Genomic DNA, 14663 nt, shown 5'->3' on the forward strand with positions numbered 1-14663 from the left:
AGGGTTTTGCATTCATTTCTTTATGGTCTGAAACACACAGTTTAACAGGGCCAATGGGAAAGGGACTGGCCGTGATTCACATAAGGCTTCCCAGGTGGCTCAGTTAAAGAATCCACCTTCAAAGCAGGAGACACAGGAGACTTGTGTTTGATCCCTGGGTGGGTAAGAGCCCCTGGAGGAGGAAATAGCAACCCACTCCAGTATTCGTGCCCTGAAAAAGACTCACGTGGCTGTGAACCTTGCAAAGTTTACCTCCTGTCATAGCAACAGGGCAGCTTCTCTGGAATGCCATAGATACACTCGTACAGAACTACCACAAAGAAGAAAATGCTCAGTTCTGTGATCATCATTGTGGTGGAACAGTATGTTGTAACTGAGGTCTCCACAGACTCCATCACTCTGACCACGGGGGGAGCTGAAGTGATTGAGCTTGCTCCCGTTTCTCCTTCCCTTGCCTTATCCACAAAATAAAGCTACTAGTTTAAGTCATAGCTCATTGTACTGCTACCGTTTTTCCGACTCTTGGGTTTAGTCAGTTTTAACAGCCCCAGCTCGATAATGCATATAAAAGATGCCTGCATGTGTTCTTATAAGAGTAAATGATGAGGGAGAAAACAGAATCATCAAAACAAAATATAATAGCTTACACAGAAAGCCAGTCAAGGTAAAAGCAAATGAGTCATAAACCAGACCCAAACGTAAATAGCTATCACCTCTCCATTTTGCACTTCATTTGCATCCATTTAGCCGCTTATATAACTGTAATGAAACACTAAAATCACTAGACCTACAGTTCTCTGAAAACAGCAGCTTTGCAAACTTTCAATTTTCTATTTTCAACAAGTCAACATTTCAAAGTGCAGAAGTTAAATGAGACAAGGAATGATAAATGATGCTCCACAATTGCTGAAATCTGATTACACTGAGATAAGAGCTGGCCAAATTCTACTCGCATGAGTTTATACCTGAAGAACAAGAAGAAAGAAAGGAAGAAAGGAAAGAAGTCTTTAGATAAATGATTGCTTCCATTTATTCCTCCTAAATATAATATAAACAAGGATATAAAGAAAATGCAAATGGATTCAGGATCCCATTTATACTTAGGGGGAGAGATTAATATAACAGTCCCATCCTGAAAGAAAAACCAAAAATCGACCTCCATTTAAGAAGCTAATTTATGCACTCCTGAGTCCTCATACAAGTTAAGCAGCACAGAATATCACAGCAGGCATAGAACAACAGATCTCAAACCCTGCTGTGTTTGTTCAAGAAGGCAAGTGAAGCTATTCCTAACAGGAAACAAAACACATGGTCTGGCTATTAAACAGGGATCGTTTTGCCATACTGTAGAGCTCTGACTCCATCAATTGCTGTTCCAAACAGGATTAGAGATGTGTTTTTCTTTAACTATGGTTTTGAGAAAAATGCTTATGCCTGCTCTGAATTTTCAAGCCTATATTAACTAATATGATGCCAGGCAAGACACAGAGTACCTTCAAGACCTTCAAGACACTGTCTTTGAGAAACTCCAAATTTGTGTAAAGACAACATAAAATGAAGGGAAAGGTGCACCTGTATTGAAAAGTTAAGCACATAAACAGCCAAATTTGAAATGCCCCAAAAGTGTTTATTTTCTTTTAAGTATTCAAGGCTCCATGTTACAGAGATTAAGTTAATCACACAGTGAACAACTGATGTCTAGTTCCTATAGACAGAACCTACTTAGATGAATATGCAGTTTGAAAACTGGACTGTTTTTGTGACTACCGAATATACATTTGCAAACAACTCTGGGCAATTCTGTTATTATTATAAAATGGAATCTCCCAGACATTTTCGTAGACGTCAAGAATCATATAAGAGAAAAAATGCAAACTGTTGTACTGTTCTACAAAATATGGACCTTTCTCCATTATTGAACTCAAGAACAATGTATCCAAAGGAGAAAGTGGTTCAATTTTCACTAAAAAGAACAGATTTGTATTGGCCTGAAGGCTTCAGGTCTGTATTGGTACAAGTTTTTTAACCAAGACTTCAGAACACTGCCTATGTATTTGGTGAAAATATTTATTGATCAAGTTTATAACCAGTTAGTATACTATCACTCCTACTTTGTATTAAGGGTTAAAATTTATAGAATCTAGAAATTATCTCAGAGGTGTTTAAGAATCAAAGGAAAAATAAAACCTTTTTTTTTTTTTTTGGTGCAAACCATTGTTCTAGAAAATAGCCAAAAGGGTTAGAATATTTGGAAAACTCTCAAATTATTAGAATCACAAAAATGATAATTTATAGACAACAATCATTAATTACTGCTACACATAAGAGGGATATCCAAATGGGACATTTTTAGTTGTAGATCAGCCAAGAGATTAAAATAAGCATGTTTACAGAGACATAACTATTTAAAATATTTATAGAGAAAACAGTTGCAGATGATTCAAAGAGAGATTCCAACAAAAACACAGCACAAATGTAGACACCATATGGTTCAACGTATGCACTCATGACCTCATGTGAAAAGCCGGCCAAAGACACAGCAGCTGGAGATACCTCCCTTTTACCCGCAGAACAACAAACTCTTGGGTTTGGAAGGGACTAATTATAATCATGTACATGGATGAGTGAAATCTATGGGTAATGTCAAAGTCTTCGGGAAGAAATCTCTCAAAACAATTGTTTCTGAAAGCCTTTGCTTTGTTGGGGTTTCAAATTTAGTCTCCCTTTCTTTCTGACTCCATCTAGGCAATTCAGGCAGGTGATACACAGTTTTAATGAAACAAGAGAAGCATCACATTCTTTCTGGGCTCTTTTGTCATATCTTGATAATTCATTAGCAAGATAATTATTTGAGGGGAACTGATGCTTGTAAGAACTTTCTATCAAAAGCCTTTGGTAACACTGGGGAGGGGAAGGGAAGGAACGTGAGGGGCAGGGATGCTCATACATCATCTACTGAGACCAGTGGTCCTGAGGGGAATGCTTTCAGTCTGCAATGTGCCTCTCCTCAAACCACCTCAGCTTCCAGCCTAGATCCCCAAGGTTTACAGTCAAACTCCTCCAAGAGCTGAACTGCCCAGAAACTATCCAAAGAGTTCTGAAATCATTTCACACAAGACCCCTCTAATTTTTTGTTTAAAATAAACACCTTTCTCTATCTTAATTGAAAGAAGACAATTTGTAGCCACAGTGAGGAAGGGAAGGCAGGGTTATTTTTTGTCATCCAGGGCTGCAGAACAAGTCTGTTGGGCAGTATAACATCTCTGGGACAGAGGAAAAGCCACTGGAGCATCTTCCTCACTTTTGAACTTTCTATGACCATAAATAATAATGTGCTTCACTTTGCAGGGCATGTAATGTGAGTCAAGATATGACGATAGAAGAAAAGAGTGATGAGCTAAGTGCTATTGAGAACTCATATGGCCCAGCAACATTTGTTATTACCATATTCTGTGCTGGTTTGTTTTGAACTTTGTTTTAAAATTCCATGGCTGATGACACTTCAAATTCATGAGGAATCTTCTATAACAGAATGCTTTTGTCTATGGATTAGTGGAAATTTGATGAATAAGTACCAGTAAGTTGAGGCCAGTCCATTTTTAGATACTCAGTTTAAGTCTTTGCAAAGAGATTTCTAATGTGGGCAATTAAGCAAGCATAACCTATCAAAGATGCCAAGCCTTCCAGATAATGTGGAATTCTGACCATATATTTACCCTGGAAGCTCTTGCTCTACTCAAATACTTTAACTTTTAATGAAGTGTTCAGTCCTTTTGTGATGGCACTGAAGTGTAATCAAACATCACCACAAGCCAAGTCACACACTAGCACGTCTTGCCTTGTTTAAATATCTCAAACGTATTTGAGTAACTGTGTAATGATTTCTAGGCCTCTGGTTGTCCATATGGTCTGAACAGACTGTCTTTTGTAGAGCAGTTGTGCTATCTTAGTGAGACAAAACCAAATCATCTCTGCTCCAAAGTGGAGAGCTTAGGAGGGTCAGATTAAGTTGGTGCCTTACCTCAACTCTTGAAACCAACTCACATCATAGCCCCAGAAATTGCTCTGTTGTCTGAAAATCTTGCTTGCATTTGTGAAATACACAGGAACCACACACCAAGCATCATGTGATATGTACTCTGCCACAACTGTCCTTAGGATGAAGTGACAAGCCATGGATGATACAACAAAGCCAGCACTGCAACCACACGTAATCGTTCTGGACAGCAAACACTCTACATGGTGGCACCACTTCATCTCAGACAGATAATGAGAATCAGTGAAAGGGTCTGACTGTTGGCAAGAACTCTGCTCTAATGCTCTCTGGGTGGTATGGGTATTGAGACAAGCAAGGTAGCTGCTGATTTTTCAATTAATGAAACTTAAGGGGAGTTTTAGGGATTTGGCTTAAGAGCTCAGAAACTAAAATAATTACTGGGCCTTAATAATTATTCACATTATCTCCCGAGGAAAGTATCCCAGGGACAATCTGAAATGTTATGTTGGAAGGAATGTGACAAACTTATTCTTCAGCTATTATTTGCGAATTCTTAGCAAAATGGTTGAGCACAGATTCATCCCCAAACCAATGGCCACCAAAGGGCTTTCTGGTGGGATTCATTTGGCAAAGGGCTAGTGGACAGTCAAGTCTGTGGGTCTTTCTGCTCCTGTCCAACTTCAGGCTCCTGAAGTCCTAAGAGGAAAACCATTTCACTGGTCATGAACAACACCGAATGCACAAGACCATGGAGGCATGCATGATTCGTGAGTTCTGGGGATGACTGGAATGTGATGGAAAAGAGTTTTACCTTTTGTGCCTGAGGGAGCTGAAAAATAAGGAGAAAAAAGAAAAAAAAATCATTATATAAGAAGTGAAGATTAACTGTAAAACTTCATTTGGCTGTCATTGGCAAATGGAAGGTCCAAAATGGGGAGGAAAATAACAACCAAAGCCAAGTCATTTCCCCACATAAAGTTATGGTGTTGATTATTTCACCTGCTACCTTAAGTCTTAGTGTCAAGAGATAATCTGTGACTTTGACAGTGCGTGTATTGGGTAGGTAGCCTTCTGCAAAGCTGGACCTGAGGTTCTTCTGTCTGGTGATCAAAAGCACTATGAAAGTGCTTCCATAGGAACAGAGAGCAGTTCCTTCTTCCTGTATGCCAACAGTTCCCCATTGCTGAGGACTGTCCAGAGATATGTGGGGCTGTCAAAACTTGGGGCAGGGGAGGGAATAAGAGCTAATGGCCTCTGGTGGGTAGAGACCAGGCATTCTGCTAAACTTCCTAGAATGCATAGAACAGCCCCCACTACCATATGTAGTGGTAGAATTACACGGCCCATACGCCCACCGTGCCAAAGCTGAGACGCTCTGCTGTACACAGAGGCAAGACCATTTGAAGAACGTCACTTAATTTAAAGCCAGTTTTTCTTGCTTTGCAGCACAGTAACTGTTCCCTTTATTGCTGGTTAAGGAAGCATGCACAAGAATCCATGCATATAAAGTAAGGCTGATACTCTAAGAACAATGAAAAGGCAGTCAGTCAATAAATAAAATAAGACATAATAGCTATGCCAACAGCACAGGGAAGGGACTGAGATTATAGGTATGTGGGAAAAGATTGAATACTTAGGAGACATATTTATCTATTTTTCTACAGTGAGACTTTTAAGCTGTGGTTTAGTGTCATGGTGTTTGTAATTGCCATTACAGCGTGCAGTGTTTTGAAAAGCAATTTTCTAATCTGGAATGGAATTAACATTATCCATATATTAAATACCAAATGTAAGAATTACATCATTTTCAAGTCTTTTCATAGAGACTAACAAGTGTGAACTTTATCAAGTGTGAACTTGTCAGCCGGCACAGTGTTAAGACCTTTATTTGCATCACCCCCCTAAGTCACAATAACCCAATACTAGGTTCTCTTTATTATCCTCATTTTACAGGTGAGAAATACAATGACATTGAGACATTATGTAATTATATGATGTTCCATAGAAAGTAAATTTGAAGAGGGGCAGGTATCTGACTTTCAGTCAGTTCAGTTGTTCAGTTGTGTCCGACTCTGCGACCCCAAATACTGCAGCACACCAGGCTTCTCTGTCCATTTGACTTTAGAATGTACAAATTCAATTCAACTCACATGTTAAAAATGGCCACAAACACTTGGGAATTATGACAACAAACTCTCTATGTCTCTAGAGTTTGTAACACTGGAACTGCCAGAATATGAAAGATAACGAAACCAGGCATCCTATGGTCTGAACCTCCTTCCTGCCTTTCCCATTCTTTTGTCCCTGTGAAGAATACTCTGTCTTCACAGACACTAAGACTGGGGCTTTCTTGAACCTATCATATGGCCCTGCCCCGTGGATGGAGCCCAATAAAAGATCGAAGGGATAAACTCAAACCAACAAGGTGTCTTGTATCTCATAGATGCTCCAGAATGGTCCAGAGAATGTCCTCAAAAGGCAGACCCCACCCGCCCAACAATCAATTTCCAAGCACTTTCATGCTGAAAGGTCTCTCAATTTAGGAAGACAGAAATACGAGCATGATTTCTTGATTCCTTCCTCCTACTTATAGCTGCCACTATTAAAAAGGAAGCTCACATGTTTCTCCAGCACTTCTCAAGAGTGCAGAAATGTATCAAGAGGTGAGAAATTGAGCCTAAAATGAAGAGTCACTTAAATAAGAGTCTTAAATATTAAATATCTTTTCACAACATAAAAGAAACTTTGGAAATGCAAACATTAATAGCATGACAGATGTATGCTTCCTTAGGAAAGAATCTGTGTTGAATCACAGATGATATGAAATGCATTGGACAGTGATGAGAATTATAACTGTTTGATGAATTAAATACCAAAGTCAAGGCCTGCACAAATCGTGGGACTTGACAGGCCTCTTAAAAATGAGAGCTGCCCTTTCTCTCCCTCTCTCAGGTTTATCTTGGTGGAGCAGGAAACTCTTCATTTTGAGTCACCCATTTAAGCACAAGAGAAGAAATCCTGGGCAGGAAAATGAGAGACCAAGTTTTTGTGGTGATGTCCTCAGTTTGAGGCTGCCCTCAAGTTCTCCACAAAACATATATTTTCCTTAAGAAATAATTCATGAGAACAAAGAACAACTTTCCTACCAGAGCTTTTAAATAACATAAATTATAGCCTGCAATGCCACACACAGGTTGGACCTTGGAAAAGAAGCCTCAGAATAGAACACAGCAAATTGAGATGGGCTCCCTGGCAGCTGCAGATGCTACTGACTGGGAGTCCACGCTCTTGATGACACACGGTTCCTGCAACATTCACAGTGTGCAGTGCTCTGACCCAGGAGCCAGACCAGTGGGACACTAGACTCCCTCAGCCTCTAGCTGGAGTCCTGAGGCACATGCATTTTAGCCTTTGGTCAGAGTGCTTATCTGTATAAATGGATGATCCAGGGAGGGCTGGAGAATGGGCCAGTTCTTAGACGGCAAAAAAGATTAGCTTCAAGAGTCACGTCTGACAGATTGGTAATGTATTTCCATAGGGCCATGTTGAGAGAGATTTTGAAGTTATATTTTATGGAAAGAATGTTATAACCAATTAGCAATGTCTGTAGTGGGCTCAAAAAACAAGGAACAGCAAAGGATACTCTGGGACACAATGGTCTCTAAAGGTCTCATTGTACTTTTTCTTTGTAGTTCAGAGAATATCTGCAATATCTATGTAGTTAGCTTAATGTCTCTCCTCTGCTAGTTCACAAGCTCCTTGAGGACATGAGGGAACCTGCCCTGTATGGCAGTCTCTACGCATTTCTCTGTGACTGTGACTGGTGCCCACCTGGTTAAAGAAAGTACCTTATTACTCGGGTATGTCCAGGGTGGATGCCAGGAAAAGACAACTGGGTTAACTGACTGCAGTCTACACCTTCACAAACACATACACCACGTTGATAATCCAAGACAATGGCTTACAAGAGAAAAAGGAATATTTATGCCAGAGGATAATCCCCATACCCTTGATACAGACATCTGCAGATATGCACATTGTCTCACTGACCCATGGATGTGCAAAAAACTAGCCCGGGAATTTCCCATCATCACTCAGCCTGAGGCAAGGCAACTTCTCTTTCTCAAGACCTCTTCTTCTCCAAAGTCACTTTGTCAGGCATTGTCAACCAGGCTCCACCTCCCTATGTCTGTTTCTTCACTTACTATTAATACATCAGGATCTGCACAAGCAGCTTCAGATTCCTTCAGACCAAATGCCCCTTAACTGTATGACTTTATAACCAACTATTCACATCCGCTAGTCACGTTTTTAAAGGAAGCATAAAGAAAGAAAGAAGTTATAGTATATGGTAGGTTCGCACATTCCCAGGGAAAATTCTTGGGATGTGGAATGCATTTGTAGAACACTTCACATTCAAATCCGGAAAGACTGAGAATGTGTCATTCAAGAGAGTGACAGAGATAAAGGGAGAGTAACAGAAACAGCCTCTCTTGAGTGACCACTCTCAATGCAGCAGTACTTGGCTAAGCACTTTACATCTTGAGCAGCTTTGGTCCCCAAAGCTTTGGGTTATATGTTAGTTATATGTTATATGTTATATATATGTTATATATATATGGGTTATATGTTAGTATCAGTCTCATAGATGAGGAAATAGAGAATACTTAGTATGGCTAAGAACTTTGCCAGTGTCACCCAGTCAGGAAATGCCAGAGCTGAAAGTCAACTCAAAGTCATATCTCTCTGCAGGCCTCACTTCTGCTTTAACTGTCAGGCTCAAAGTTTTGCTTCTCATGCAGACCAAAGGTGTTAGCACCAACCCAAGATCTGGGGGGGCCTCTCAGGCCACTCCATCTGGGAGTCCCCCATATAAGGAAGGGGGAATGAGAAATTCTGGCACCACTCCTTACAGAAAAGTCTGGATGGAGAATGTAGCCTACCATGCTTCGCAGCATGTGGTGTATGATGTATGTGTGCTGGCCAAGTCACTTCAGTCATGTCCAACTCTTTGAGACCCTATGGACTGTAGCCTGCCAGGATCCTCTGTCCATGGGATTCTCCAGGCAGGAATCCTGGCGTGGGTTGCCATGCCCTCCTCCAGGGAAACTTCCTGATCCAGGGATTGAACCTGCATCTCGCGCCTCCTGCATTGGCAGGCAGGTTCTTTACCACTACTGTCACCTCAGAAGCCCATGATGTACGATGCAGCACAAGTATTTACCTTGCCTTCTCCTATCACAGACATACTTGCCCTTCCCTCATTTCAGAATGCTCCCTCCTACCCTCCCTCCTTGTCCAGTGAACACCTGGTTGTCACTGTCACCTGGCTGTCACTGTCTCAAAGAAGACCCCGTCTGACCTCTCATATCAAATGTCATCAGCACACCACATACTGCCTATTCATAGCATAGTTAACTGCTAGTTGCAGTAACTGCCACACTGCCCTTTTTGGGTAATGGAAACCCAACTGTTAGCCAGGCTTAGCTAAATGACACTATTAGAACTTGGTGGGATTCAATTGTGGTCAGTGAGATAGCCATGCGTGTGGCTTTTCCAGATAGTACCCTTAAAAGGACTCCTATCCTGCTGCCAGGAAGGTAGATGTCATTGCTGGCGCTTTACCCGTCATTCTGGGCCATCAGGTTGTCTTGGATGGAAACCACATGCTGCAGTGTAGACAACAGCAGCAATGGCAGTTGTAACAGCCATGACTTACTATCCCTCATTCTAAGTGCTTTGTGTTTGCTTGTGTGCATGCTCAGTTGTGTCTGACTCTTTACTGAAAACTCACGGAAACTTTATTAGGTAAGTTCTATTTTCACCCCAGTTTTCCATGAAACTACAAGGTCACATAACCAGAGAGCAGCAAAGATAGTGTTTGAGTGGGGAGGCCAGTGAGAAGACTGCTGAATAATCTGAATGAGAGATGAAAGAGTTAGTGCTGGTAGTGGAGGCAGCAGGCAGTGGTCTGATTCTAGATCTGTCTGAGACGTGGGATGATGGACTGGCTGATAATATGAGAGAAGGAGAGACATCAAGGTTGCATCTAAGACCTTTGGGCCAGGTAAATTAAAAAATAGAGCCTTAATGAGAAGATGAAAACTGTTTGAGAAGCATATTTGAGGGGGAAAAAAAAAGGTTCTGTTTTGTCTAAAACTGACAACTTGAGGATGTCTCCTGGACTTGCAAGCAGAGGTGTAGGATAGACAGCTTGAAAACGAGATTACCCAGGAAGTGAGTGCAGGGACCGAACTGTGGGGCAATTTTAGAGACCTGCATGCTAAGGTGAGCCAGGGAAAACAATTGTAAGGAGCCCTACCAGAAGTGGAAGAGATCCTAGTGGGCTTTGAGTCCCTAATGGTAAGTAAATGTATTTCAAAACCAAGTTCCTGCACTGAGGGGAAGGGGATGTTTTTGTTTTAACTTTTCTCATTTACTTCACTTACATCTCAGAATCCCACTTAAGAGCCACAGCGGCAAGTGAGGGGACATTCATCACTCCAGCTGAACGGACTTCTGGAGTTGAGTGGACTCTTTTTTCAAAAATAAAACTCAATTAAAGATCAATTGATCAAAACAACACATTTACTATGAAATATGTAAAGACCAAATGGGACATAAAGTATTTTTCTGCCAACTGTATAAAAGAAAATGAAAAAAGCCTGCATATGTTTATTTCATTTGTGAAACTGGCCCCTTGCCTGGGCTGTTATGAATGAGTGACAAATCCTTGTTTGCTGCAAAGGTTCCCTGTGTTTGCTCGCTTCCCCCTCCCCCACTCTGTGCATGATGTTTACATTTATAATCCTCCATTCTTCCTCATTAAGCAATGTTGGTAAAGATTCCTACTCTTCTACATATCCGAGGAAGTTCTGTTCACTGGTTCAAACTCCAAGACCTACATGAGAAGCAGGTCTCTGATGAGCTAGGATACAGTGGTGGAGGTTCTGTCCACTTTCGCCCATGTCTGCCACCCCACGCTAAGCCACGTTTGTTGCTCATCCATCTCAGTTATACTCCTTCCCCTGATCCTTCCTCTACACTGCGCCTAGAACAATCTAAAAGTATTATCCCGGTGCTTTGCTGGCCCTGCTGTCTAAGCCTCACTCACCTCAAAGCCTTCAACTGGTTTTCTTCTGATTGGCTGAGGCTCTCCCACCATTCAATTTCCTGACGCCCACTATTTTTTACCCATCTGTTAGATTCCAGCTCTGAAGGCACCTCCTCTGACAGCAGTTCCTATCTCAACCCCAAGTCTTTCTATAAATGAAAAAGTGAAAGTGAAGTCGCTCAGTCGTGGCTGAGCGACCCTATGGACTGTAGCCCACCAGGCTCCTCCATTCATGAGATTTTCCAGGCAGGAATACTGGAGTGGGTTGCCATTTCCTTTTCCAGTGGATCTTCCTGGCCCAGGGATTGAACCTGGGTCTCCCACATTGCAGGCAGACTCTTTACTGTCTGAGCCACAGGGAAGTCCTGTAGTCTTTCTATGAAATCATCTTATTTATTCCAGTCTTAAGATTTATTGCATTCTATAATCTTCTTTATTATTATTTTACTTCTCTACATAAGAACCCAAGATCCATCTAGGGACCACATAAATTAAAAATTTATTCATCATCGTATCACCAGGAACTAGACCTGTACCATACCTGGCCCTTAGTAAGAATTCAGGAAGAAGTACTTTTTGGAGGAAGATAGGGAAGGAACCGGAGAAGGCAATGGCACCCCACTCCAGTACTCTTGCCTGGAAAATCCCATGGACGGAGGAGCCTGTTAAGCTGCAATCCATGGGGTCGCTAAGAGTCGGACAAGACTGAGCGACTTCACTTTCACTTTTCACTTTCATGCATTGGAGAAGGAAATGGCAATCCACTCCAGTGTTCTTGCCTGGAGAATCCCAGGGACGGGGGAGCCTGGTGGGCTGCTGTCTATGGGGTCGCACAGGGTTGGACATGACTAAAGTGACTTAGCAGTAGCAGCAGGGAAGGAACAAGGAAAGAGAAAGGAAGGAAGGAGGGCCTTAGAGTTTAGGAGATGCGGTTTCCAATCCTACTTTTATGTCTTATGAGCCATAAGAATTTAGGTAACAATGTATCATCTCTGAGCTCTGAATTTCTCAACAGAGAAATCATAGTATGTACACATGTACTAAGACACTTATGTCCATGTGTACTAAGACATTTTACTTGTGTCTGATTCTTTGCGACTCTAGGGACGGTAGCCCTCAGTGGCTCCTCTGTCCATGGAATTCTCCAGGCAAGAATACTAGAGTTGGTTGCCATCCCTCCTCCAGGGGATCTTCCCGACCCAGGGATCAAACACACGTCTGTTACATCTTACATCTCCTGCAGTGACAGAGGGGTTCTTAACCACTAGCATCACCTGGGAAGGCCCCATGACCTTGTGAGCCCTAGAATTCTCAGGAGTGCCCCGACCTGATGGTGTGTGAGAGGTATACTACTAAACAAGGGCCTCATGGCCCACAGATAAACCCACAGACTGGAGATCACACATCTTCTCAACTGGCCATCACCTCTTCATGGTGGGTTACGTGAAGAAGTGGTAAGGCCTGAATAAATGTCCTTAGGTAGTGTGTGACTCTTACGGTGGACGTGTGTCCCTTTGCTCTCACCGTTAACCTCCTTCTTTCCTAGTAGTTCCCCTAGTAGGAGGGTAAGGTTCTACTCCAAGTCCCATGATGTGGGCAGTGCCCAGATCTCAGTCAAATAATTCATCACTGGCCCCCAAAACTAGCTCAGGGTGGACATGTGACCTCGCCTAGTCTAATTAGGACTTTTCTAGAAGTAACCAAATATTACACCACCTCCATCTTTCTCTCCTCCTCCCTTTCCCCTCTCCACTAAAGTCTGAGAGGATGTGCTGCTGGGGACAGACCATCAGATGGAGCCTGAGAGTGCAGCCAGCACGTGAAGGCAGTGCAGTGAGACCGACAGAACTCGCCACCAGTGCCATGGGAGCCCATGTCCATCCACGAGATTTGGCTTCTAGAGGCTTCCAGCTCAGTATGAGCCGTGGGGGCATCCTTAGTGAACTGAGTTGTTCTCATTATTCCCATAGATACTTGCAGTTAGCCATCTCTAGACATAAACCATGGCTACTCACAACTACATTTTACTCATACAAATCAAGAGATTTGTCAAAATAATTCCCTACCATTTGCTCAGCTTAAAAAATACTCAGCAATAATTTCCTCAAAAGATTTCCAAGGGTATGTATATGACAAGACTTCCCTGGTGGCTCAGACGGTAAAGTGTCTGTCTACGATGCTGGAGACCCGGCTTTGATCCCTGGGTTGGGAAGATGCCTTGGAGAAGGAAATGGCAATCCACTCCAGTACTATTGCCTGGAAAATCACACAGGGCATCGTATTTCTCCAAAGACCAAAAGCTATCTTGGCCTTTCTGAGCATATTGCATAAGTCAGAAGACAAAGGGTGTCTCTCAGAGTCTCCTTCTTAAAATCTCCCCCTCCCCAGGCTTTCTCCTGAGTGTTAATTTGTTCCTACTGCTCCATATTCTTTCTCTAGCTCCTTAAATGTGTACACTTGGTTGCTCCCTCTATAATCCCTAGTCCCACAGCTTTATCTAGTAAAACCTTGTCATAACAGTGGTGAAGGAGGATGAGGAGGAAAGAATAGGAACAGAGGTAGAGATAGGTAACCCTGCAGGGTGGAAGACAAGAAGAAAAACAGGATCAATGAAAGAAGATAAACATAAGTGACTTTTCTACTTCAAAATAATTTTTAAGTACCCAATCCAATTTTCCTATCATATCCTGTAAGTTTTTCAAACCTTGTTGGAAAGATCATGAAGAGAATGGTATGTATGTATTCCAAATTATCTTACTTTTATTAGTTTAGGTAATATCTTGCCTGACTATATATAATTTAATAGTGATTTCTCAACATCTAGTTTGGGATACAGATGGAACATTAATTTTTCTGTCCAACAGCATATTTAAAGTCAAGAAAAATAAAGACCGAAAGACCCTTCTTTGCAATAAATGTGTTGTTTAAAATGTCTCTTAAAAAAATCACACAAGAAATGCATGTTTCTTATTGTTTAGTTGCTACATCACGTCCAACTCTTTGTGACCCCATGGACTGCAGCTCTCCAGGCATTCCTGCCCTTCCATATCTCCAGGAGGTTGGTCAAATTTATGCCCACTGAATAGGTGATGCTATCTAACCATCTCATCCTTTGTCAACCCCTCTTCTTTTGCCAGCATCAGGGTCTTTTCCAATGAGTCAGCTTTTCACATCAGCTGGCCAAAGTTTTGGAACTTCAGCTTCAGCATCAGTCCTTCCAAGGAATAGTTGGGGTTAATTTCCTTTAGGATTGACTGGTTTGATCTCCATGCAGTCCGAGAGATTCTCAAGAGTCTTCTCCAGCACCATAGTTCGAAAGCATCAATTCTCCAAGCATTCAGCCTTCTTTATGGTCCAACTCTCACATTCATACATGACTACTGGAAAAAACACCTCAGCGAAGTGATGTCTCTGATTTTAATGTGCTGTCTAGGTTTGTCACAGTTTTCCTTCCAAGGAGTGAGGGTCTTTTAATTCCATGGCTGCAGTCACTGTCCTCAGTGATTTTGGAGACCAAGAAATTAGATATCAAAGACAAGCAAAAGAAAACAT

General features: G+C 41.9%; 1 protein-coding gene across 5 annotated transcripts in view; it reads right to left on the minus strand.

Moving 5' to 3' along the window:
* Positions 1-14663, minus strand: part of CACNA2D3 (calcium voltage-gated channel auxiliary subunit alpha2delta 3) — a 903838-nt gene that overhangs the window by 236056 nt on the left and 653119 nt on the right. For 4 of the 5 annotated variants that reach the window (XM_061396642.1, XM_061396640.1, XM_061396643.1 and 1 more), the window contains one exon: positions 4809-4826. The exons of the other annotated variant lie outside the window; for it this stretch is intronic. In XM_061396642.1, coding sequence (XP_061252626.1) covers positions 4809-4826 — 18 coding nt within the window. The remainder of the gene's footprint in view (positions 1-4808; positions 4827-14663) is intronic. 5 annotated transcript variants of the gene reach the window in all.

The sequence above is a fragment of the Bos javanicus genome, chromosome 22 (assembly GCF_032452875.1).
Source record: "Bos javanicus breed banteng chromosome 22, ARS-OSU_banteng_1.0, whole genome shotgun sequence".
Classification (NCBI taxonomy): Eukaryota; Metazoa; Chordata; class Mammalia; order Artiodactyla; family Bovidae; genus Bos; species Bos javanicus.